Source organism: Somniosus microcephalus, chromosome 2 (assembly GCF_052327205.1).
Source record: "Somniosus microcephalus isolate GS21.2 chromosome 2, FLI_Smic_1.0, whole genome shotgun sequence".
NCBI classification, from domain to species: Eukaryota; Metazoa; Chordata; class Chondrichthyes; order Squaliformes; family Somniosidae; genus Somniosus; species Somniosus microcephalus.
In genome coordinates this window covers 392,086,181-392,113,057 of record NC_140988.1, presented here as the reverse complement: position 1 = coordinate 392,113,057, position 26,877 = coordinate 392,086,181, and the positions used below count along the sequence as shown (strand labels likewise).

General features: G+C 51.4%; 1 protein-coding gene across 1 annotated transcript in view; it reads left to right on the top strand.

Moving 5' to 3' along the window:
• The window catches only part of LOC147123882 (programmed cell death protein 4-like), an 84,065-nt gene that overhangs the window by 22,229 nt on the left and 34,959 nt on the right, over positions 1-26,877 (top strand). Inside the window, exon 2 of the mRNA XM_085976489.1 lies at positions 18,098-18,361. Within this exon, the coding sequence (XP_085832615.1) occupies positions 18,098-18,361 (264 nt within the window). The remainder of the gene's footprint in view (positions 1-18,097; positions 18,362-26,877) is intronic.

Below are 26,877 nucleotides of genomic sequence, written 5' to 3'. Positions count from 1 at the left end.
AAAGCTCCTCAGCATCCATCCTATCTATGCCCCTCATAATTTTGTACACCTCAATCATGTCCCCCCTCAGCCTCCTCAGCTCCAAGGAAAACAAACCCAACCTGCCCAGTCTCTCTTCATAGCTGAAGCGCTCCAGCCCTGGTAACATCCTGGTGAACCTCCTCTGCACCCTCTCTAACGCGATCACATCCTTCCTGTAGTGTGGCGACCAGAACTGCACACAATATTCCAGCTGTGGCCTAACCAGTGTTTTATACAGCTCCATCATAACCTCCTTGCTCTTATATTCAATGCCTCGGCTAATGAAGGCAAGTATCCCATATGCCTTTTTTACCACCTTATCCACCTGTTCCGCCGCCTTCAGGGATCTGTGTACTTGCACACCCAGATCCCTCTGACCCTCCGTCTTGCCTAGGGTCTTTCCATTCATTGTGTATTCCTTTGCCTTGTTAGTCCCCCCAAAGTGCATCACCTCGCACTTTTCCGGGTTAAATTCCATTTGCCACTGTTCCGCCCATCTGACCAACCCATCTATATCGTCCTGCAGACTGAGGCTACCCTCCTCGCTATTTACCACCCTACCAATTTTTGTATCATCCGCGAACTTACTGATCATACCCTTTACATTCATATCCAAGTCATTAATGTAGACCACAAACAGCAAGGGACCCAGCACCGATCCCTGTGGTACCCCACTGGCCACAGGCTTCCAGTCACAAAAACAACCTTCGACCATCACCCTCTGCCTTCTGCCACTAAGCCAGTTTTGTATCCAATGTGCCAAGGCACCCTGGATTCCATGGGCTCTTACCTTCTTGACCAGTCTCCTGTGCGGGACTTTATCGAAGGCCTTACTGAAATCCATGTATACCACATCCACTGCGTTACCCTCATCCACACACCTAGTCACCCCCTCAAAAAATTCAATCAAATTAGTCAGACATGATCTTCCCTTGACAAAGCCATGTTGACTATCCCTGATTAATCCTTGCCTCTCCAAGTGGAGACAAATTTTGTCCCTCAGGATTTTTTCCAATAATTTTCCTACCACTGATGTTAGGCTCACTGGCCTGTAGTTCCCCGGTTTTTCCCTACTACCCTTCTTGAATAATGGTACTACATTAGCGGTTCTCCAGTCCTCTGGCACATCCCCTGTGGCCAGAGAGGTCCTGAATATATGTGTTAGAGCCCCCGCAATCTCCTCCTTTGCCTCACACAGCAGCCTGGGATACATTTCATCCGGGCCTGGGGATTTATCCATTTTTAGGCCAGCTAAAACCGCCAATACCTCCTCCCTCTCGATGTTAATATGTTCGAGCATATCACAGTCCCCCCGCCCTATTTCTATGTCTACATCGTCCTTCTCCATAGTGAAAACAGATGCAAAAAATTCATTTAGAACCCCTCCTACATCTTCCGGCTTCACACACAGATTGCCACTTTTGTCCCTAATGGGCCCTATTTTTTCCCTAGTTATCCTCTTACCCTTAATATACTTATAAAACATCTTCGGATTTTCCTTTATTTTGCTTGCCAGTGTTATTTCATGGCCCCTCCTTGATCTCCTAATTTCTTTTTTAAGTATCCCCCTGCACTTTTTGTACTCCTCTAGGGCTTCCTCCGTCTTTAGCCTTTTGTATCTACCAAAAGCCCTCCTTTTTTTCCTAATCCATTCTCGTATATCCCCTGACATCCAAGGTTCCCTGTGGTTTTTGGAACCACCCTTGACCTTTACGGGAACATGTTGCCATTGTATGATCTCAATCTCCCTTCTGAAAGCCTCCCATTGCTCCGATGCGGATTTTCCTACAAGTAGCTGATCCCAGTCCATTTTGGCCAGATCCTGCCTTATCCTATTAAAATCGGCCTTCCCCCAATTTAGAACCTTTATTTCCGGCCCATCCCTGTCCTTTTCCATGGCCACCTTAAATCTTACCATATTATGGTCACTATCACCAAAGTGCTCACCTACTAGCACTTTTTCCACTTGGCCGGCCACATTCCCTAGAATTAGGTCCAGTACCGCCCCCTCTCTTGTAGGACTTTCTACATGCTGGCTCAAAAAGCTCTCCTGGATGCACTTTAAGAATTCTACACCCTCTGAGCCTTTCACACTCTGACTATCCCAGTTAATATTGGGGAAGTTGAAATCCCCCATTATTATTACCCTATTATTTGCACATTTCTCTGAGATTTGCCTACATATCTGTTCCTCTATCTCCCCCTGACTGTTTGGAGGCCTATAGTACACTCCCAGCAAAGTGCTTGCCCCCTTTTTGTTTTTAAGCTCCACCCATATGGCCTCATTAGAGGACCCTGCTAATATATCATCCCTCCTTACTGCAGTAATTGACTCCTTAATTAATATTGCGACACCCCCTCCTCTTATACCTCCCCCTCTGTCTCGCCTGAAGATTCTGTACCCCGGAATATTGAGCTGCCAGTCTTGCCCTTCCCTCAACCATGTCTCCGTGATAGCAACAATATCATACTCCCATGTGTTTATCAACACCTTCAGTTCATCCACCTTATTTGCAAGACTCCTTCCATTAAAATAGATGCCATCCAGCCTTGCCCTTATATATTTGCCCTGTCTACCAAGCTGACTTGTTTTTTTCTCTATAATTGGCAGCACATCCCCCCCTATTTCAGCTCCCCTCTGTATCCCATCCCCCTGCCAAGTTAGTTTAAACCCCCCCCAACAGTGCTAGCAAACCTCCCCGCAAGGATATTTGTCCCGCTCTGGTTCAGGTGCAACCCGTCCGACTTGTACAAGTCCCACCTTTCCCAGAAGCAGGCCCAGTGATCCAGGAAAGTAAAACCCTCCCCCCTACACCAACTCTTTAGCCACGCATTCATCTGCTCTATCCTCCCATTCCTATACTTACTAGCACGTGGCACTGGGAGTAATCCAGAGATTACAACCTTTGAGGTCCTGCTCTTTAATCTGTTACCTAGCTCCCTAAATTCTTGATGCAGGACCTCATCCCTCTTTTTACCTATGTCCTTGGATCTTATGCTATCCCTAATTTCCCTTGTTAGCCACGGTTGAGTCACTTTTTTTGTTTTTTTACGCCAAACTGGGATGAACAGATTCTGTAGTTCATCCATTCGGTCTTTGAATGTTTGCCATTGCCTATCCACCGTCAACCCTTTGAGTGACATTCTCCAATCAATCCTACCCAACTCACTCCTCAGACCATCGTAGTTTCCTTTTATTTAAATTTAGGACCCTAGTCTCTGAGTCAACTACTTCATTCTCCATCTTAATGAAGAATTCGATCATATTATGATCGCTCCGACCCAAGGGGCCTCGTACAACAAGATTGCTAATGAATCCTTTCTCGTTTCATAATACCCAGTCTAAGATGGTTGGTTCCTCGACATGTTGGTCCAGGAAACCATCCCGTAAACACTCCAGGAATTCCTCCTCCACAGTATTGTTACTAATTTGGTTAGCCCAATCTATATGTAGATTAAAGTCACCCATGATGACTGCTGTGCTCTTATTGCACGCTTCTTTAATTTCCCTTTTAATGCCATCCCCAACCTCCGCCTTACTGTTTGGAGGTCTATATACCACTCCCACTAACGTTTTCTGCCCCTTAGTATTTCTCAATTCTACCCATACAGATTCCACATCATCAGAGCTAATATCCTTCCTTACAATTGTGTTAATCCCTTCTTTAACCAGTAATGCTACCCCACCTCCCTTTCCTTTTTTCCTATCACAGAAATCACAGAATCACAGAAACCCCACAGTGCAGATAGAGGCCATTTCGGCCCATCGAGCCTGCACCGACACATATCCCACCCGATCCCCATAACCCCACGTTTTTAATCCCCCTAACATTAAGGGTCAATTTATCATAGCCAATCATCCTAACCCGCACATCTTTGGGCTGTGGGAGGAAACCGGAGCACCCGGAGGAAACCCACGCAAACACGGGGAGAATGTGCAAACTCCACACAGACAGTCGCCCGAGGCTGGATTCGAACCCGGGTCCCTGGCGCTGTGAGGCAACAGTGCTAACCACTATGCCACCGTGCTGCCACCTATCTTTCCTGAATATCGAATACCCCTGGATGTTGAGTTCCCAGCCTTGGCCACCCTTGAGCCACGTTTCCGTAATCCCAACCAAATCATATTCGTTTAGCTCTATTTGCGCAGCCAATTCATCCACCTTATTACTAATGCTCCTCGCATTAAGACACAAAGCCTTCAGGCTTGTTTTTTTAACGCTCTTACACCTCCCTCCTCAAAAAGAAACACCCTTGATCCCTCTGTCTTTGCAAACAACCACCCCACCTCCAACCTCCCTTTCTTCTCAAATCTTTGAACATGTTCTCGCTTCCCAAATCCATGCCCATCTTTCCTGCAGCTTTGTTGAACCTCTACAGTCAAGGTTCTGCCTCTGCCACAGGACTGAAATGCCCCTAGTTAAAATCATAAATGACATCCTATGTGACTGTAACCATAGTTCACTATCTCTCCTCATCCTTCTTGACCTATCTGTAGCCTTTGGCATGGATGACCACACGATTCCCTTCCAACGCCACTCCACCGTTGTCCAGCTGGGTGGGACTGCACTCGCCTGGTTCCATTCCTATCTATCCTGCCATAGCCAGAGAATCACCTGCAATGGCTTCTCTTCCCACTCCCGCACTGTTACCTCTGGAGTCCCCCAAGGATCTATCCTTGGCTCCCTCCTATTTCGTATCTACCTCCTGCCCCTTGGCGACATCATCCGAAAACACAGCATCAGTTTCCACATGTACCCTGACGTCACCAGCAACACTCTCGACCCCTCCAGTGCCTCTGTGTTGTCGGACTGTAGTCCTGGATGTGGTGCAATTTTCTACAATTAAACATTTGGAAGACAAAAGCCCTTGTATTCGGTCCCCACCACAAACTCCATTCACTAGCCACCGATTCTATCCCTCTCCCAGGTTACTGTGTGAGGCTGAACCAGACTGTTTGCAACCTTGGTGTCCTGTTTGACCCTGGTCTAAGTTTCCGACCACATATCCTCTCCATCAGCACCTAGTTCCACCTCCTGTAACATCGCCTTTCTCCACCCCTGCCTTTGCCCATCTGCTGCTGAAACCCTCATCCATGCCCTTGTTACCTCCAGGTTCGATTATTCCAGTGCATTCCAGGCCAGCTTCCCATTTTCCACCCTCCATAAACTTGTGCTCATCCAAAACTGTGCTGCCCGTATCCTAACTCGCATCAAGTCCCATTCACCCATCACCCCTGTGCTCGCTGACCTTCATTGGCACCCGATCCGGCGACGCCTCGATTTTAGAAGTCTCATCCTCGTGTACAAATCCCTCCATGGCATCGCCCCTCCCTATCTCTGTAACCTTCTCCAGCCCGACAGCCTTCCAAAACTCTGCATTCCTCCAAATCTGGGCTCGTGCATCCCCCATTCCCTTCACATCAACACTTGTGCTGTGCATTTAGCCATGTTGGCCATAAGCTTTAGATTTCCCTCCCTAAACCCCTCTATCTCTCCACTTCTCTCTCTCTCTCTCTCTTTTAAGACCCTTCTTAAAACTTACCTGTTTGACCACGCTTTTATTCACCTGTCCTAATGTATCCTTATGTGGCTCCATGTCAATTTCTATCTTAATCATTTTATCTTCAAAAAATGAATTCCTGTGCCTGGAGAGTGACCGCTGCACTGGGTTTGCATTTCCTGCCGATTGCAGTTCTCGATTAGAACCCGATTGCTTAAGAGTACAAGCACCTAGGTCTGGCCCCGTGTGTTATACTTTCTGTAACAGAGGGCTTTTAACCTGACGAGGATTTACAGACCCATATTTTTACTCGTCTATGGGACAGTCACTTCTCTGCATATCCAGTCGTTTGTACTTGGCAGAGTCACACATCTGCCGTTAGCTGCAATCCTGTCATGTAAAAGCACCTTGTGTAATAGTCCTGTCATCAGAGGCAGTTTGTAATTTATGTTGTAACTGACCCTGGTTAAAAGCTGGGTTTTTTTGCATTTAAAAGTCAGCTCACCAGCTGCGCAGGACAAGGATCATTGGTGAGCAGCCTGCGTGGGACCTCTGGACCGCTGTGCAGCCACGCAACTTAATGGGAACATTGATGGTGGGTGGGCCTTAATGCTCAGAGCAACTAGAGACGGGCAATAAACGCTGCTTTGCCAGTGTTGCTCTCATCCCAAGAATAAACTATAAAGTGCTTGAAAAATGTTTTGTTTTTGGAATCTGTTCCCCTATTTTATACCATCGTTCGTACCACATGTTCAATTGCTGCCCCACTCATCAACAAATTCAGCTACAAATACAATATGTGATTGCAAAGGAGATTCCGGTCGATTGGGCTCATATTCGCTGGAGTTTAGAAGAATGAGAGGGGATCTCATTGAAACATATAAAATTCTGACAGGACTGGACAGACTAGATGCTGGAAGGATGTTCCCGATGGTCGGGGAGTCCAGAACCAGGGGTTACAGTCTAAGGATAAGGGGTAAGCCATTTAGGACAGAGATGAGGAGGAATTTCTTCACCCAGAGAGTGGTGAACCTGTGGAATTCTCTACCACAGAAGGCAGTGGAGGCCAATTCATTAAATATATTCAAGAAGGAGTTGGATATATTAAGGCTAAAGGGATCAAGGGGAATGGGGAGAAGGCAGGGACAGGGTACTGAATTTGGATGATCAGCCATGATCTCATTGAATGGCGGAGCAGGCTCGAGGGGCCGAATGGCCTACTCCTGCTCCTATCTTCTATGTTTCTATGTAACAATTCCTGGTCAGCTGCGCTTCAACCTCTCGGTGTCTGTGTTCAGTGTTAATAAACACAGGGACATAGTCTCAGGATAAGGGATCGGCCATTTAAGATGAGGAGGAATTTCTTCACTCAGAGGGTTGTGAATCTTGGAATTCACTGCCCCAGAGGGCTGTGGATGCTCAGTCATTGAGCATATTCAAGGCTGAAATCGATAGATTTAGACCGAGATATCTGCGCTCCTCTAATTCTGCCCTCTTGAGCATCCCTGATTATAATCACTCAACCTTTGGTGGCCGTGCCTTCTGTTGCCTAGGCCGTAAGCTCTGGAATTCCCTGCCTAAATCTCTCTGCCTCTCTACCTCTCTTTCCTCCTTTCAGACACTCCTTAAAACCTACCTCTTTGACCAAGCTTTTGGTCACCTGCCCTAATTTATCCTTATGTGGCTTGGTGTCAAATTTTTTGTCTTAAAATACTCGTGCAGCACCTTGGGACGTTTTACTACATTAAAGGCGCTATATAAATACAAGTTGATAGATAGATTTTTGGACTCTAGGGGAATCAAGGGATATGGGGATCGGGCGGGAAATTGGAGTTGAGGTCGAAGATCAGCCATGATTTTATTGAATGACGGAACAGGCTCGAGGGGCCGAATGGCCGACTCCTGCGCCTAATTCTTATGTTCTTATATTTCAGAATTGGTGTGGTGTTGGGGCCCATGTGGATCTGATGATGCAGTATTGACCTTTCACCTCTGGAGCCCAGGTTAATCCAGCCCAGTTTGATTGGATGAAAGTCTCTGCTCTTTGCCAGTTGTAAGGGTCCAAGCGCAGTAAGTTTGGGCAGGCCAGCCCAATTCTTAGGATCCACAGTACTAAATTGGCAGTGTAGTTCAGGCAGTAAGGCTGACTGTAAGGTCCCAATAGGGGACGCTTGTTTGAAGCATTCTGTGCAGGAGGTGGGGGTGAGGAGTTACTTTTTAAAAGAAGTTCTAAATGCAATTCATCAAAATTGATTATTGCGTAGTTTTAAATTGTGTGATTTACGACACACCATTTGCCGTGCATAGGACTAGTGTTGGTGATCTAGGGCTGTTTGTCTGTCTTGACTTGCTCATTTTGCCCCATTCATATTTAAGCTCAATGGCTCTAGGGACTTGGTGCATTACTAATATGCTTTGGGCTGGATTTTCATTCAGAAGTCGGGAAGGAGGCGGGACTACAACTTTCGGGTTGTAGTCCCGCCTCCATCGAGATGCGGCCAATCCACGCGATTTTCACTTGATTGACCTTGTTGAACCCGCCCAGCGGGCCCAGCAGGCCAATTAAGGGCCACCCGGCAACAGGTGACGTCACAGACTGAAATTTCACCTGTCAAGACGTGTTGACAGATGAAATATCAGCGTTTCACAGCTGTTTGAAGCTGTCAAACACTGACAGTCTTACTTCTAACCTGAGTCCTTCTACACAGACTCAGTTAGAAATCACGCCGGCACAGAAAGCTGCAGGCTGTCACTTTTGACAGATCGCAGCCATTCTGCTTTCTGTGCCGGCTGAATGATGGACTCCCGAAACCTAGAGGAAGGAAGGCTGAAAAGGTAAGTACAGGTAATTTAAACTTCTTTACACACTTTAGACACACCAAATTTGCACTCATGCACCCATCACTCACCTGAACACCGACATCTCGACCCCTCCAAGTCCTTCAACCCGATGGCCCGACTCCTCTAACCTGGCGTGGTTTGGAGCTGTCGGGAATCCCACACGACAACCTTCAAAATAGGGATTAGGCTAAAAACTGCCTGTTAACAGGTAGTTAAAAGGCAGTTAATTGGCACTAATCCCTTCCCGCCTCAGGTCGACGGGTCCCAGTGGGGGGCGGGTACCCGCCTCCTTTGAAACTTACGTGGAGGCGGGTTTTGGGCGGGATGGTGTCGGGACCCCCGAATTCGGGATTATAGCCCCCCGCACGCCTAAAAGCCTGCCTCACGGCACACTGAAAATCGACCCCTTTGAGTTTGGAAGCACTGGAAAATAACGGGACCGCTGCTTGTTCTGGAACATAGTATGGGATTGTTCGTGTAACTGGAAAGTGAATGCTGCTCCTTTTTTTTCCCCCAAGGGTTTGCATTCATTTGTACATTTTGATTTGTTTAGTACCCATGGGACGGGTATATTGATGCATTCGGGTTTCTTGGTGTAGTCTGATTGCAATGGGGGCAATGCACATGCAACAGTTAAATAACTTACTCTTGCTCTGGGTGAGTCTCCAGCACTCTGTTTTTTCTCCAGACCCTCGTGTTTAGATTCTTGGCTTGTTAGTATTGCTCTCTATACTTCTAGTTGGGAGAAGTTTCAACGAATAGTTTATCTCTAAACCTTGGAGCAGCCTTTTGACCTTCTGATATATCTCAAGTTCTTTAACAGCTCTTTTGATGGTTTAGGAACAGGAGGAGGCCATCCAGCCCCTCAAGCCTGTTCTGCCATTCAATTAGATCATGGCGGATCTGTATCTTAACTCCATTTACCCGGCTTGGCTCCATATCCTCTAATACCCTTGCCTAACAGTTTAAGTCTCTCTCGAGTTAACCTTTGCAGCAAACCTCACCTTGTATTCTGATCTTGCTCATCATACATGTGCTGTAGGCTGTAAAATAATCTACCAGCTTTATTTCTTTATTGCATCTTTGGAAAACAGCCATTGAATAAGGTGTTTGTTTTTTGGAAAAGGTTGAAGTCTGTTCATTATAACATTTTAACTACTGGACCTGCATTTAATCCATTGAATTCCTTTTTGTTTCTTCATTCTTCCACTCCTGCTTGTTTTCAGCTTTTACTCATCACTGCAGATCTCTCCATGTGTGGGTGAGCGGGCAGTGACTGACGATCTCTCGGTGTGGGTGAGCGGGCAGTGACTGACGATCTCTCGGTGTGGGTGAGCGGGTAGTGACTGACGATCTCTCGGTGTGGGTGTGCGGGCAGTGACTGACGATCTCTCGGTGTGGGTGAGCGGGCAGTGACTGACGATCTCTCGGTGTGGGTGAGCGGGCAGTGACTGACGATCTCTCGGTGTGGGTGAGCGGGCAGTGACTGACGATCTCTCGGTGTGGGTGTGCGGGCAGTGACTGACGATCTCTCGGTGTGGGTGAGCGGGCAGTGACTGACGATCTCTCGGTGTGGGTGAGCGGGCAGTGACTGACGATCTCTCGGTGTGGGTGAGCGGGCAGTGATTGACGATCTCTCGGTGTGGGTGAGCGGGCAGTGATTGACGATCTCTCGGTGTGGGTGAGCGGGCAGTGATTGACGATCTCTCGGTGTGGGTGAGCGGGCAGTGATTGACGATCTCTCGGTGTGGGTGAGCGGGCAGTGATTGACGATCTCTCGGTGTGGGTGAGCGGGCAGTGATTGACGATCTCTCGGTGTGGGTGAGCGGGCAGTGATTGACGATCTCTCGGTGTGGGTGAGCGGGCAGTGACTGACGATCTCTCTGTGGGTGAGCGGGCAGTGATTGACGATCTCTCGGTGTGGGTGAGCGGGCAGTGACTGACGATCTCTCGGTGTGGGTGAGCGGGCAGTGACTGACGATCTTTCGGTGTGGGTGAGCGGGCAGTGACTGACGATCTCTTGGTGTGGGTGAGCGGGCAGTGATTGACGATCTCTCGGTGTGGGTTATAAAGTATGTGTCTATACTTAATGCAATAATGACGAGACAGCTTGGAAGATTCAACATAGGTCTTTACTTAATACCAACAGGCGGGAAACTGAGGGGAGATCAGTACCCACAGTACTATTTATACCCCTATGGCCAGGAGTGGTACTACGGTATCACTACGCCCTACAAAGTAGTGCTGCCCTGGCCATAGGTTTAAAGTAACATACCTATTACATACACAACATTCCTCCCCTTTTAATTAAAACGTACCCGTGCAATTAAGTCAATAGATGCCCCATAACTAGGGCTAATAACATTTGGTAACACAATATACATAACATATTTACATCAAGAGTTGTCTACTTATATATATATATAAACAGAAACATGTTATAGATTCAGTCTCTGAGGAGGCCTCCTGTCTCGACTAGGATAACGTCTTTCTCTAGTCGGTCTCGGTGTAGGCGGAGGTACTTCCGTCACCCCTTCATCACTGGACTCATCGGTGTCTGATGGCACATCCTGTGCCGTGGAGATCACTGGAGTGATGAACTCCTCGCAATCCTGAGACCTCTGTAACAACGAGCTGGGCCGTGATTCCGCTGGAACAATATGCTGAGACGTTTGAGGTAGTGAATCAGTTGGGTTTCTGAACTCCACAAGTTGATCAGCATGTCGTCTGATTATGCCTTCCCCTGTTTCAACTGTGTACATCAAGGGTCCCTGGCGGGCCTTTATCGTACCAGACCGCCACTTTTCGTTCCTATAATCACGGGCCAACACTTGCTGCCCCACCTCGAAGCTCCGTGTCTGTCTGTCAGGAGCCCTACGAAATACTCGGTTTTCCACATCTCTCTGAATGTTTGGTCTGAGCAATTCAAGGCGAGACCTTAACCTTCTATTAAAGAACATGATGGCGGGGGCCTGGTTGGCCACCGTATGTGCAGCATTACGGTATGCGAATAGGAAGTTGTCCACCTTGTGTTGTAGCGGCAACCTTTCCTCCCCCATCGCCTTGATGGCCTTTTTAAAAGTCTGTACAAATCGCTCTGCCAGCCCATTTGTAGCCGGATGATATGGTGCGGACGTATAATGTCGCACTCCATTCCTTTTTAGGAATGCTTGAAATTCTTCTGCCACAAATTGTGGCCCATTGTCCGAACAGACTTGCTCGGGCACCCCGTTTCGGGCAAAAATGGTCCTTAAGACTGCGACCGTCTTTTCGGCTGTCGTTGATGACATCTTTACGACCTCCGGCCATTTTGAATGGGCGTCCACTACAATAAGGAACATCGCATCCAGGAAGGGGCCAGCGAAGTCCACGTGGATCCTTTGCCACGGCGTTGAGGGCCACTCCCACGGATGTAGTGGGGCTTGTGGTGGTACGTTCTGTACCATCTGGCACCCTTGGCACGCTTTTGCTACTTCCTCAATGTCCCTGTCAATGCCGGGCCACCAGACGTAGGCTCTGGCGAGGCTTTTCATTTTGACACCCCCCAGATGACCTTCGTGTAAGTCCTGCAACACTTTATGTTGTAATTTTTGAGGGACCACCACCCTGGCTCCGCACATCAATGTGCCCCGGCAGACGGACAACTGGTCCTTCCTTGCCGAAAACGCCAGCAATGATGCGTCCCCCTGCGCCGGCCAGCCTTTCACGGTTAATTCGTAAACCCTTGCCAATGTCGGGTCGTTCCGTGTTTCCCGCTCGATACATTGGCTGGTGATGGGCAAGTGTTCCATAACAGCCGTATGATATATTTCCACGGGGTCCTGTACTATCTCTTCGATCTCGGCAGGCAAGGGTAGCCGTGACAGGCCATCCGCATTGCCATGCTGTTTGGTACCCTTATATTCGATAAGGTACTGGTGTGCTCCTAAGAACAGTGACCATCTCTGTAGCCTTTGGGCCGTCATCAGGGGCACCCCTTTTGTTGGATTGAATATCGACACCAACGGTTGATGATCCGTCAGTAGTGTGAAACGTTGCCCATGCAGGTAGTGGTGGAATTTTTTTTACACCCCACACCAGACTGAGGGCCTCCCTGTCGATTTGCGCATAGTTTCTTTCGGCTGTAGTTAACGACCTTGAGGCAAATGCTATTGGCCTTTCCGTCCCGTTGGGAAATTTGTGTGACAACACTGCCCCTATACCGTACGGGGAGGCGTCACATGCCAACCTCATTGGCATTTTTGGGTCAAAGTGTGCGAGCACTTCCTTTGATGTAATGAGTTGTTTACCCTTTTTAAAAGCAGCCTCACACGCTTCGTCCCAATTCCAGGAGACTCCCTTTTGCAGCAATGAATTTAATGGATGTAAAATGGACGATAAGTTGGGGAGGAACTTATGGTAATAGTTTATAAGGCCTAAGAATGATCGTAACTGAGATACATTCTCAGGGAGCGGGGCCTTCACTACTGCCTCGATCTTTTCTGGGGACTTATGCAGGCCTTCCTTATCTATAATGTGACCACAGTATGAGATACGTTCCTGGAAAAACTCTCATTTCTGCTTGTTCGCCCTGAGTCCGTATTGTTGTAACCGCAGAAGTACTCGCTCCAGGTTAGCGAGGTGGTCATTATCCGTTTGTCCTGTCACCAGGATGTCATCCAGGTAGCATTGCGTTCCTGGAATGCCCTGTAGGACCTGTTCCATGGTCCTCTGCCATATTGCCGGGGCGGACGCCACACCAAATACCAGGCGATTGTACTGGTACAATCCCTTGTGTGTGTTAATCGTTAGGAGCTTTTTCGAGTCCTGCTCCACCTCCATCTGTAAATAAGCTTGACAAAGGTCAATCTTCGTAAAGTGTCTACCCCCAGCTAACGATGCGAATATGTCCTCTATCCGCGGCAGCGGATACTGTACCGTGTGCAGGACTGGGTTAATAGTTGTCTTAAAATCCCCGCAAATGCGAACCTTCTTTGGTTCCCCCGGTGTGTTATTTGCAGATTTCTTTATAACTGGGACGATGGGCGTGGCCCACTCACTCCACTCAATCTTTGTAAGGACACCTGCACTCTCTAAGGCATCCAGTTCTGCTTCCACCGCTGGCCGAATGGCATAAGGCACCGGTCTGGCCTTACAAAACTTGGGGTTTGCGTCTTGAGCAATAGTTATTTTTGCTCTAATGTCCTTTAAGGTCCCCAGCCCTTGTTGGAACACCTCTGGCGTTTTTGCCAATAGTTTCGACAGCCTGCTTGTAATGGTTGTATCACCCGTGGTGGTCTCTACTTTTAACTCGTGTATCGACTTCCAGTCGAAATGGATTTTTCTTATCCATTCCCTACCCAAAAGTGGTGGTCCACCGTTTGGTAGGACGTATAAATAAAGCCCTGGCACTTTTCTGCCGTTGTATTTAACTGTTACTTGCATTTTTCCCTTCGGGTAAACTTTTTGTCCGGTATATGTTTTTAATTTAATTTCCGTATCCTTTAAGGGAATGCGTTTGAACAGCCTGTTATAATCTTGTTCATTAATTACTGATAGGGCTGAACCCGTGTCCAGCTCCATATTAACTTCGACGCCTGCTACCTTCATTTTAACCCACATTGTGCTGTGGTCCTCCGTTTTGTCTACACCATATAACTTGAGACATCCCAGACCTTTAGGCTCTGCTTTTGTGCCTTCCTGTGACTCGTCTGAGCTACTGTCAGACATCTTATGTATTTTTGTCCTTGCCTTGGTACTGCTCGGATTGCCCCCACGATTGGGTTTCGTACCAGACCGACAAACTTTCGCTATATGCCCCTTTTTCCCACACTGCCGGCATATTTTATCACGAAACCAACAATTACTTTGGTCGTGGGTGGTTTTGCCACAACGGTAGCATTTACCTTTGTGAAATGTCACCTCATGGGTGTCATAGCCGGTTGTGTTACGTCGTATTTGAGCAGCACCCTGTGCTGCTGCTTCGTGGGACGACGCTATTTCAATCGCCTGATCTAGGCTGAGCTGTTTCTTGGCTAGCAACCGTTTACGTGTATTCTCATTTAACATGCCACAGACAAATCTGTCTCTGATCGCGTCTGCCAATATGGCTCCAAACTGGCAATGTTTGGACAACCTTCTGAGCTCAGCTAAATAGGCTGCCTGCGACTCATCATTCCTTTGGTCGCGTCTGTAGAAGCGGTACCTTTCCGCTATAAATGGTGGCTTAGGGTTTAAATGTTCCCTTAACGTATCAACAATTTGGGCATACGTTTTGTCTGCTGGCTTGTCTGGAGTAAGAAGATTCCTCAGCAGACCGTATGTTTTTGCCCCCATAAAATTTAATAAGGTTGCTACCTTTTGGTCACCTTCCACCTTGTTTACTATGCAATAAAGTTCATGCCTTTTGATATAGGCATCCCACTCTTCTGTGTCCTCAACAAATGCTGACAAACAACCTTCTTTAGCCATTTTAAACTTTTGAAGAGAAAAAAAAACTTTTCCCGCTTTCTCCACTAGATGGCGTTTTTCCCGCCTTTTCTCCCTCTGCTGTCAACGACCTCTCTCCAGCGTCGTTATTTTTGGCCCTTGCAGCTCCCGTTATTGCCACCGCCGCTATTAACAACGACCTTCCCCTCTCGTGGCCCGCTAGTCCTTGTGGCTCCGTTTGTTCCCCAGATCGCCTGCCCGTTCTGGCCCTTGCAGCTCCCGTCCCCCGGGAAGGATTTCAGTTTACCTGGCCCTGGGTGGACTTTTGCCCCGTGGCTGGAGCGCCCGTTCAGCCTCTTCTCTCAGCTGCCGCAGCCGCCGCTGGAAACCTCTCTCTCTCGCTCCGTTGCTGCCGCTCCTCCCGAACCCGGAGTGCTGGGCGGCCTCCTTCGGTCGACGCTGGACTCTGCAGGCTGGCTGGTAAGAAGCCTCTCTCCTTCTCTCTCCGTACTGCTACCGTTCCTTTGTTGCACCGTGTACTGATGAGTTCGAACCTTACTCGTCGCCAGTATAAAGTATGTGTCTATACTTAATGCAATAATGACGAGACAGCTTGGAAGATTCAACGTAGGTCTTTACTTAATACCAACAGGCGGGAAACTGAGGGGAGATCAGTACCCACAGTACTATTTATACCCTATGGCCAGGAGTGGTACTACGGTATCACTACGCCCTACAAAGTAGTGCTGCCCTGGCCATAGGTTTAAAGTAACATACCTATTACATACACAACGGGCAGTGACTGACGATCTCTCGGTGTGGGTGAGCGGGCAGTGATTGACAATCTCTCAGTGTGGGTGAGCGGGCACTGACGGCCAGAGTTGCATGGGAATGCTGTGGCGATTCTTATAACTGCCTCCCTTGATCAGAAGAACCTGGCAGAGCCCAGGACCTCCACATGGGGAATTGAGGCTTGACCCAATGTCCATCTTTAGATCAGTGTTGACGTGTAGAATATTATTTTGCCTTTGTGCAATGTTGCTATGTGAAATGTGGTAAAGCAGAAACTTTGCAAAGGCCACAGGAAGCCTGAGGCCAGTTCTGGCATGAAGGCTGTATTTAAACCTGAGAACAGTCAGCTGCATGTTGTTTTAATACAAAGGCCAATTGTTTATCAATTTTCTTTAATGTTCCTGCCTATAGGGGATTTTTTGTGTTGTATACACCCTTAAATATTTTGGCGCCACCAACTTAGGCAGTTGTCAAGACTGAGGGCAAGGACAAGCTCCAGGCTGATCTTGTCTCCTGTCTCTGTAACATTGCAGTAAGGGGGATGAGGAGAGAGTGGGGCTCGGGTCACAAGCAAAGAGGAGTAGGCTTGTACTCCATTGGATGAAGAAGATTAGGGGGTGATCTATTTGAGGTGTTTAAGATGATTAAAGGAGTTGATAGGATAGACAGGGAGAAACTATTTCCTCAGGTGGGGGGAGTCCAGAACAAGGGGGCAGAACCTTAAAATTAGAGCCAGGCCGTTCAGGGGTGATGTCAGGAAGCACTTCTTCACACAAAGGGCAGTGGGAATCTGGAACTCTCTCCCCCAGAGAGCTGTTGAGGCTGGGGGCCAATTGAAAATTTTGAAACTGAGATTGCTAGATTTGTGTTAGGCAAGGGTATTAAGGGTTACGGAACCAAGGTGGGTAAATGGAGTTCCGATACAGATCAGCCATGATCTCATTGAATGGCAGAATAGACTTGAGTGGCTGAATGGCCTCCTCCTGTTGCTGTGTTCCTATTTAGTGTTGGCAAATGGGGCCTTTAAACTCTGAACATTAGCTATTTCAAGCTGCACAAATGGAAATTGGATTGCAATCTGGGACAACTAGCAGTATAGCTGAAGAGAACAGTAAGGATTTTTCACTCCGGGTAACTGAGTTGTGGAATAAATGACCAGGAAACACCACTGAAATGGACAGAAAGCTCACGACAACTGGAAGTATTTCTGCAGAGAGGAGGGACTGAGGGTGTGGGATAATCGGATTTCTTGGGCATTCTGGTCTTTTCCTGCTCCTGAAACGTCTGTTCTGTCGGGCAATCTGCAGTGGCACTGACACTTGGCCCAGCGAATGGCCATTTCTGTCATAGACTTCTCCCCCATTGATTTACTGTTGACCAGGAGCAGAGCGAGTGGCCAGGCTGTCTTACTGCTGTGGAGCTAAACAAGCCATCGCACGTCACACTAACTGAAGAGAATTTTTTAAATATTAGTTCATGGGATGTGGGCGTCGCTGGCAAGGCTAGCATTTATTGCCCATCCCTAAATTGAACCTGCTTTGTTAGTAAAAGTCATCATTACTGCATAAACAAATCCAAAGGGTGAAGAAGCACTTGGTACCAGAGGGGTATATTTAGCTCCTGCCTGTAACATGAGCAGTTTTTAAACTTGTCACACTCTGCAGCTCTAGTTTTTTTTAAATGGAAAAGTCAGCTGCTTCTGGTGAGTAACTAACTGGTGGAAGTATTTGAGAGGTAGAAGTTTATCACTAGTGTGGTTATACAGTGACTGATCCCTTCTCCGTGTCTGCAGTGTAAATTGTGTGTGCTTATCTGGTTACCATGGCCCCATCAACTCAAAGAGCCAATGGTAATGTTTGAGCCACCTGCCTTCAATGAGATCTAGACTGCTGAAACACAACGGTAATAAACACTGCGGCTCCAAACAAATCGCAAACTGGAGGGCCGTGCAGGGCCAGTGGCCAGTGTAGGAAATGGTATGGCAGCTGTAGCTACTATGACCGGAAAGCCCTGCAGCGGGTAGTCAAAACTGCCCAACGCATTACCGGCACCCGGCTACCGACCATAGAGCACATATACCAGAAACGCTGTTTACGGAGGTCACGGTCCATCATCAAAGACCCTACCCACCCCAGCCACAGTCTGTTCGCCCTCCTGCCATCTGGGAGACGCTACAGATGCATTCGCACCCGTACGACCAGATTTAGGAACAGCTTCTTTCCCAGGGCTGTCATCCTACTGAACTCCACAAATAAACTCTAAAGCCTGCACATCTGCCAATGAACTTTATTATGGTTATGTTTATGTTAATGAATTACAAGCCAAATGTATGTTGAATGTTTAAATGTCTTAATCTAAATGTACACTCTCGGGAGCCGCAAGCCGACATTTCGTTGTACTGCACTTGTGCACTAACAATGACAATAAAAGTTGATTTGATTTGAGGTGTTTCCTGATCTTTAGGAGCCTAATATTCTCTGAGCAAAATACAGAGAGTTTTTTTTGCAATCCTGTTGCCTCCTGTAACTTTCAGATTTCTATTTGGCGGGTGCTGAGGATGACGAGGATTTGAATGATGGTGAAGTGAACGGGAACTGGACGCCTCAGGAAAAGGTGCTCCACCAAGCCCGCATCAAGGCAAAGGCGAAACGCCGGCTGAGGCGCAATTCTTCTCGAGACTCTGCGCGGGAGTCTGTGTCGGAGAGTGGCGAGCCGAGTACAGACCCAAACAGTCCCAAAGGAAAACTGAATGACCGGAAGTCTCGGACTGGAAAAGGACGCGGCCTCCCAAAGAAAGGTAAATGGTGACTGGTTGTCCTGTGTGGTCTCGGTCAGTTCCCAAAACCTGCCCAGCGAAATGGTGCGAGATAAGACTTGAGTTGTTCGAACAAGTTTATTCCAATTCACTCCTGGCTGGCCTCCCACATTCCACCCTCTGTGAACTTGAGCTCATCCCAAACTCGGCTGCCCGTGTCCTAACTCACACCCAGTCCCGTTCACCCATCACCCCTGTGCTCACAGCCCCCGTGTCCTAACTCACACCCAGTCCCGTTCACCCATCACCCCCTGTGCTCACTGCCCCGTGTCCTAACTCACACCCAGTCCCGTTCACCCATCACCCCCTGTGCTCACTGCCCCGTGTCCTAACTCACACCCAGTCCCGTTCACCCATCACCCCCTGTGCTCACTGCCCCGTGTCCAAACTCACACCCAGTCCCGTTCACCCATCACCCCCTGTGCTCACTGCCCCGTGTCCTAACTCACACCCAGTCCCGTTCACCCATCACCCCTGTGCTCACAGCCCCCGTGTCCTAACTCACACCCAGTCCCGTTCACCCATCACCCCCTGTGCTCACTGCCCCGTGTCCCGTTCACCCATCACCCCCTGTGCTCACTGCCCCGTGTCCTAACTCACACCCAGTCCCGTTCACCCATCACCCCCTGTGCTCACTGCCCCGTGTCCTAACTCACACCCAGTCCCGTTCGCCCATCACCCCCTGTGCTCACTGCCCCGTGTCCTAACTCACACCCAGTCCCGTTCACCCATCACCCCCTGTGCTCACTGCCCCGTGTCCTAACTCACACCCAGTCCTGTTCACCCATCACCCCCTGTGCTCACTGCCCCGTGTCCTAACTCACACCCAGTCCCGTTCACCCATCACCCCCTCTGCTCACTGCCCCGTGTCCTAACTCACACCCAGTCCCGTTCACCCATCACCCCCTGTGCTCACTGCCCCGTGTCCTAACTCACACCCAGTCCCGTTCACCCATCACCCCCTGTGCTCACTGCCCCGTGTCCTAACTCACACCCAGTCCTGTTCACCCATCACCCTCTGTGCTCACTGCCCCATGTCCTAACTCACACCCAGTCCAATTCACCCATCACCCCCTGTGCTCACTGCCCCGTGTCCTAACTCACACCCAGTCCCGTTCACCCATCACCCCCTGTGCTCACTGCCCCGTGTCCTAACTCACACCCAGTCCCGTTCACCCATCACCCCCTGTGCTCACTGCCCCGTGTCCTAACTCACACCCAGTCCCGTTCACCCATCACCCCCTGTGCTCACTGCCCCGTGTCCTAACTCGCACCGAATCCCGTTCACCCATCACCCCCTGTGCGCACTGCCCCGTGTCCTAACTCACACCGAGTCCCGTTCACCCATCACCCCCTGTGCTCACTGCCCCGTGTCCTAACTCGCAGCCAGTCCCGTTCACCCATCACCCCCTGTGCTCACTGCCCCGTGTCCTAACTCGCACCGAGTCCCGTTCACCCATCACCCCCTGTGCTCACTGCCCCGTGTCCTAACTCGCACCGAATCCCGTTCACCCATCACCCCCTGTGCTCACTGCCCGTGTCCTAACTCACACCCAGTCCCGTTCACCCATCACCCCCTGTGCTCACTGCCCCGTGTCCTAACTCACACCGAGTCCCGTTCACCCATCACCCCCTGTGCTCACTGCCCCGTGTCCTAACTCGCACCGAGTCCCGTTCACCCATCAACCCCTGTGCTCACTGCCCCGTGTCCTAACTCGCACCGAATCCCGTTCACCCATCACCCTCTGTGCTCACTGCCCCGTGTCCTAACTCGCACCCAGTCCCGTTCACTCATCACCCCCTGTGCTCACTGACCCGTGTCCTAACTCACCCAGTCCCGTTCACCCATCACCCCCTGTGCTCACTGCCCCGTGTCCTAACTCACACCCAGTCCCGTTCACCCATCACCCCCTGTGCTCACTGCCCCGTGTCCTAACTCGCACCCAGTCCCGTTCACCCATCACCCCCTGTGCTCACTGCCCCGTGTCCTAACTCACACCCAGTCCCGTTCACCCATCACCCCCTGTGCTCACTGCCCCGTGTCCTAACTCACACCCAGTCCCGTTCACCCATCACCCCCTGTGCTCACTGCCCCGTGTCCTAACTCACACCCAGTCCCGTTCACCCATCACCCCCTGTGCTCACTGCCCCGTGTCCTAACTCACACCCAGTCCCGTTCACCCATCACCCCCTGTGCTCACTGCCCCATGTCCTAACCCGCACTCAGTCCCGTTCACCCATCACCCCCTGTGCTCACTGCCCCGTGTCCTAACTCACACCCAGTCCCGTTCACCCATCACCCCCTGTGCTCACTGCACCGTGTCCTAACTCACACCCAGCCCCGTTCGCCCATCACCCCCTGTGCTCACTGCCCCGTGTCCTAACTCACACCCAGTCCCGTTCGCCCATCACCCCCTGTGCTCACTGCCCCGTGTCCTAACTTGCACCAAGTCCCGTTCACCCATCACCCCCTGTGCTCACTGCCCCGTGTCCTAACTCGCACCAAGTCCCGTTCACCCATCACCCCTGTGCTCGCTGACCTACATTGGCTTCCGGTCTGGCAACTCCTTGACTTTTAAAAATTCTCATCCTTGTTTACAAATCCCTTCAAGGCCTCACCCCTCCCTATCACTGTAACCTCCTACAACCCTCCGAGATCTCTGCGCTCCTCCAGCTCTGGCCTCTTGTGTATCCCCGATTTTAATCGCTCCACCACTGGTGACCGTACCTTCAGCTGCCTGGGCCCTAAGCTCTGGAATTCCCTCCCTAAACCTCTCCACTTCTATACCCCTCTCTCCTCCTTACCCCTCTCTCCTCCTTACCCCTCTCTCCTCCTTACCCCTCTCTCCTCCTTAAAACCTATCTATTTCACCAAGCTTTGGTCACGTGTCCTAATCTCCTTATGTGGCTCGGTATTAAATTCTGTTTGATAATCGCTGCTGTGAAGCACCTTGGGGGCGTTAAAGGCGCTATATAAATGCAAGTTGTTGTTTAACAATCACTGATATTCATAGTTATCCAAAGAAAGCACACCTACAGTGAGAATTTGTTTCAAATGAAAGATTTTAGTTGATAAAGCTGCATTTTGTGGAGCTCTTCTGTCGTGCTCCGTGTTCTCTGCAGCCAAGGCGGGAGTGAATGTGCTTCGCCGCTGTCTGACGAGAAGATCTCCAGTGTACCCACTCGTCACCATTGGTATCTATTTCAGGTAGCAGCCTGTGAAGCAGCTCCAGTGGATGATGACAGCCTGGGAGGGAGAAATTAAATTGTCCTTCCGATCCACCACTTCACAGAAAGGGGGAGGTCTCTGCCCCTCTCTGAATCCAGTTGCCTAGTATTGAAGAATCCGTACAGTAGCCATACTGACAGACCAAGTCTGCGCCAGTGTTTTTTCCACATGAGCCCCCTGGCCTATTCTCACTCTCCATACCTTTCTTGCCTGTGCTGGATCTGGGCTCTCTTGTGAAGGAGCTGTTAGCTCCCAGTTTTCTGCTTTTTCCTCATACAGCCTTTTATTTCTTTAAATAGCTATTCCTCCCTTTTTTTCAAGGAGCTATCTAAATCCTTTTTCAAATAATTGATGTTTTGAGCTGTGGAATAGGTCAACAGGGTAGGCCATTGAAGCAGGCAGTATAAATAGGGTCAAGAGGAAATTCAGTGACCTTTTAGAGAGAGCGGACTCCTCAGAGAAACCTAGATATTGCAGGGCGGGAGTGGGGCCCGTGTGTGCAGGGCGGGAGGGGGGCCGGTTTGTGCAGGGCGGGAGGGGGGCCGGTTTGTGCAGGGCGGGAGGGGGGCCGGTTTGTGCAGGGCGGGAGGGGGGCCCGTTTGTGCAGGGCGGGAGGGGGGCCGGTTTGTGCAGGGCGGGAGGGGGGCCGGTTTGTGCAGGGCGGGAGGGGGGCCGGTTTGTGCAGGGCGGGAGGGGGGCCCGTTTGTGCAGGGCGGGAGGGGGGCCGGTTTGTGCAGGGCGGGAGGGGGGGCCGGTTTGTGCAGGGCGGGAGGGGGGCCCGTTTGTGCAGGGCAGGAGGGGGGCCCGTGTGTGCAGGGCGGGAGGGGGGCCCGTGTGTGCAGGGAGGGGGGCCGGTTTGTGCAGGGCGGGAGGGGGGCCCGTGTGTGCAGGGAGGGGGGCCGGTTTGTGCAGGGCGGGAGGGGGGCCCGTTTGTGCAGGGCAGGAGGGGAGCCTGTTTGTGCAGGGCGGGAGGGGGGCCCGTGTGTGCAGGGAGGGGGGCCCGTGTGTGCAGGGCGAGAGGGGGTCCCGTGTGTGCAGGGCGGGAGGGGGGCCCGTTTGTGCAGGGCGGGAGGGGGTCCCGTGTGTGCAGGGCAGGAGGGAGGCCCGTTTGTGCAGGGCGGGAGGGGGGCCCGTTTGTGCAGGGCGGGAGGGGGTCCGGTTTGTGCAGGGCAGGAGGGGGCCCATTTGTGCAGGGCGGGAGGGGGCCCGTTTGTGCAGGGCAGGAGGGGGCCCGTTTGTGCAGGGCAGGAGGGGGCCCGTTTGTGCAGGGCGGGAGGGGGCCCGTTTGTGCAGGGCAGGAGGGGGGCCCGTTTGTGCAGGGCGGGAGGGGGCCCGTTTGTGCAGGGCGGGAGGGGGCCCGTTTGTGCAGGGCGGGAGGGGGCCCGTTTGTGCAGGGTGGGAGGGGGCCCGTTTGTGCAGGGCGGGAGGGGGCCCGTTTGTGCAGGGCGGGAGGGGGCCCGTTTGTGCAGGGCGGGAGGGGGCCCGTTTGTGCAGGGCGGGAGGGGGCCCGTTTGTGCAGGGCGGGAGGGGGCCCGTTTGTGCAGGGCGGGAGGGGGTCCGGTTTGTGCAGGGCAGGAGGGGGCCCGTTTGTGCAGGGCGGGAGGGGGCCCGTTTGTGCAGGGCGGGAGGGGGCCCGTTTGTGCAGGGCGGGAGGGGGCCCGTTTGTGCAGGGCGGGAGGGGGTCCGGTTTGTGCAGGGCGGGAGGGGGCCCGTTTGTGCAGGGCGGGAGGGGGCCCGTTTGTGCAGGGCGGGAGGGGGGCCCATTTGTGCAGGGCGGGAGGGGGTCCGGTTTGTGCAGGGCAGGAGGGGGCCCGTTTGTGCAGGGCGGGAGGGGGTCCAGTTTGTGCAGGGCGGGAGGGGGTCCGGTTTGTGCAGGGCGGGAGGGGGCCCGTTTGTGCAGGGCGGGAGGGGGGCCCGTTTGTGCAGGGCGAGAGGGGGTCCCGTGTGTGCAGGGCGGGAGGGGGGCCCGTTTGTGCAGGGCGGGAGGGGGGCCCATTTGTGCAGGGCGAGAGGGGGTCCGGTTTGTGCAGGGCGGGAGGGGGCCCGTTTGTGCAGGGCGGGAGGGGGTCCGGTTTGTGCAGGGCGGGAGGGGGCCCGTTTGTGCAGGGCGGGAGGGGGGCCCGTTTGTGCAGGGCGGGAGGGGGGCCCGTTTGTGCAGGGCGGGAGGGGGGCCCGTTTGTGCAGGGCGGGAGGGGTCCGGTTTGTGCAGGGCGGGAGGGGGTCCGTTTGTGCAGGGCGGGAGGGGGCCCGTTTGTGCAGGGCGGGAGGGGGCCCGTTTGTGCAGGGCGGGAGGGGGCCCGTTTGTGCAGGGCGGGAGGGGGCCCGTTTGTGCAGGGCGGGAGGGGGGCCCGTTTGTGCAGGGCGGGAGGGGGCCCGTTTGTGCAGGGCGGGAGGGGGGCCCGTTTGTGCAGGGCGGGAGGGGGGCCCGTTTGTGCAGGGCGGGAGGGAGGCCCGTTTGTGCAGGGCGGGAAGGGGGTCAGTTTGTGCAGGGTGGGAGGGGGGCCTGTTTGCACTTTTTTGTGAACAGTGTGGGGTTAGGGGGCTGATTTTTACACAGTCTCATTTCCCTGTTTTTCCTCCAATTAATCCCATTTTCCTGCTATTCTTAACTAGCCGGCACCTTATGAATTTAGAATTGATCCTCACTTATGGTAAAGAATTCCAGATTCCAATAACTCTGCATGGGAAAGTTTCTTTGAATTCCCCTTTTCTATATCTAGTGCTTGTCCTGAGATTGTGGCCTCTTGTCTCACCTTACTGAATAATGGAAATGATCTACCTGCGTTTACCTTGCCTGTTCCCGTTATCACTTTTCACACCTCTGTCAAATTCCCTGTTAATTTTCTCGGTTTGAGAGGTACAGCGCCAGTTGATCTGTCCTTTCTTCACCCTTGGTATCTTCCTGGTAAATTTGTGTTGCACTTTTTCCTGGTTTGTTATCCCTCCTATAGCAAAGCGTCTATAAAATTGTACACAATAATCCCTCTGAAATAAATCCTAAATCTACACCTGCAGGGGCGGAATGTGGTAAAAGCCCCTCCTGTATGATATGGAGAGAAAACTACAAGCTCCAACTTCGTGACTTTCCCTTGCCTGTGGCCTAATAACAATTTACCCCAGTCATGGTGTAATGTGATTTCTGAATGCATGAGATAGGAACACGAGGAGGCCACTCAGCCCCTCGAGCCTGCTCTGCCCTTCAGTTAGATCATGGCTGATCTGTACCTCAACTGCATTTACCTGCCTTGGTTCCAATACCCTTACCCAATAAGAATCTGTTGACCTTTTGAAGGAGAGAATTCCAGATTCCTAAATAAGCAGTGCATGATGTTCCAGTATAACGGCTCTCTGTTCATTGTAGGTGGAGCTGGCGGGGAGGGCGTGTGGGGTGCAGCTGGAGTTATTTATGATGCCTTGATGTTCCAGTATAACGGCTCTCTGTTCATTGTAGGTAGAGCTGGCGGGGAGGGCGTGTGGGGTGCAGCTGGAGTTATTTATGATGCCTTGATGTTCCAGTATAACGGCGCTCTGTTCATTGTAGGTGGAGCTGGCGGGGAGGGCGTGTGGGGTGCAGCTGGAGTTATTTATGATGCCTTGATGTTCCAGTATAACGGCGCTCTGTTCATTGTAGGTGGAGCTGGCGGGGAGGGCGTGTGGGGTGCAGCTGGAGTTATTTATGATGCCTTGATGTTCCAGTATAACGGCGCTCTGTTCATTGTAGGTGGAGCTGGCGGGGAGGGCGTGTGGGGTGCAGCTGGAGTTATTTATGATGCCTTGATGTTCCAGTATAACGGCGCTCTGTTCATTGTAGGTGGAGCTGGCGGGGAGGGCGTGTGGGGTGCAGCTGGAGTTATTTATGATGCCTTGATGTTCCAGTATAACGGCGCTCTGTTCATTGTAGGTGGAGCTGGCGGGAAGGGCGTGTGGGGTGCAGCTGGAGTTATTTATGATGCCTTGATGTTCCAGTATAACGGCGCTCTGTTCATTGTAGGTGGAGCTGGCGGGAAGGGTGTGTGGGGTGCAGCTGGAGTTATTTATGATGCCTTGATGTTCCAATATAACGGCGCTCTGTTCATTGTAGGTGGAGCTGGCGGGGAGGGCGTGTGGGGTGCAGCTGGAGTTATTTATGATGCCTTGATGTTCCAGTATAACGGCGCTCTGTTCATTGTAGGTGGAGCTGGCGGGGAGGGCGTGTGGGGTGCAGCTGGAGTTATTTATGATGCCTTGATGTTCCAGTATAACGGCGCTCTGTTCATTGTAGGTGGAGCTGGCGGGGAGGGCGTGTGGGGTGCAGCTGGAGTTATTTATGATGCCTTGATGTTCCAGTATAACGGCGCTCTGTTCATTGTAGGTGGAGCTGGCGGGGAGGGCGTGTGGGGTGCAGCTGGAGTTATTTATGATGCCTTGATGTTCCAGTATAACGGCTCTCTGTTCATTGTAGGTGGAGCTGGCGGGAAGGGCGTGTGGGGTGCAGCTGGAGTTATTTATGATGCCTTGATGTTCCAGTATAACGGCGCTCTGTTCGTGGTAGGTGGAGCTGGCGGGGAGGGCGTGTGGGGTGCAGCTGGAGTTATTTATGATGCCTTGATGTTCCAGTATAACGGCGCTCTGTTCATTGTAGGTGGAGCTGGCGGGGAGGGTGTGTGGGGTGCAGCTGGAGTTATTTATGATGCCTTGATGTTCCAGTATAACGGCGCTCTGTTCATTGTAGGTGGAGCTGGCGGGGAGGGCGTGTGGGGTGCAGCTGGAGTTATTTATGATGCCTTGATGTTCCAGTATAACGGCGCTCTGTTCATTGTAGGTGGAGCTGGCGGGGAGGGCGTGTGGGGTGCAGCTGGAGTTATTTATGATGCCTTGATGTTCCAGTATAACGGCGCTCTGTTCATTGTAGGTGGAGCTGGCGGGGAGGGCGTGTGGGGTGCAGCTGGAGTTATTTATGATGCCTTGATGTTCCAGTATAACGGCTCTCTGTTCATTGTAGGTGGAGCTGGCGGGAAGGGCGTGTGGGGTGCAGCTGGAGTTATTTATGATGCCTTGATGTTCCAGTATAACGGCGCTCTGTTCGTGGTAGGTGGAGCTGGCGGGGAGGGCGTGTGGGGTGCAGCTGGAGTTATTTATGATGCCTTGATGTTCCAGTATAACGGCGCTCTGTTCATTGTAGGTGGAGCTGGCGGGAAGGGCGTGTGGGGTGCAGCTGGAGTTATTTATGATGCCTTGATGTTCCAATATAACGGCGCTCTGTTCATTGTAGGTGGAGCTGGCGGGGAGG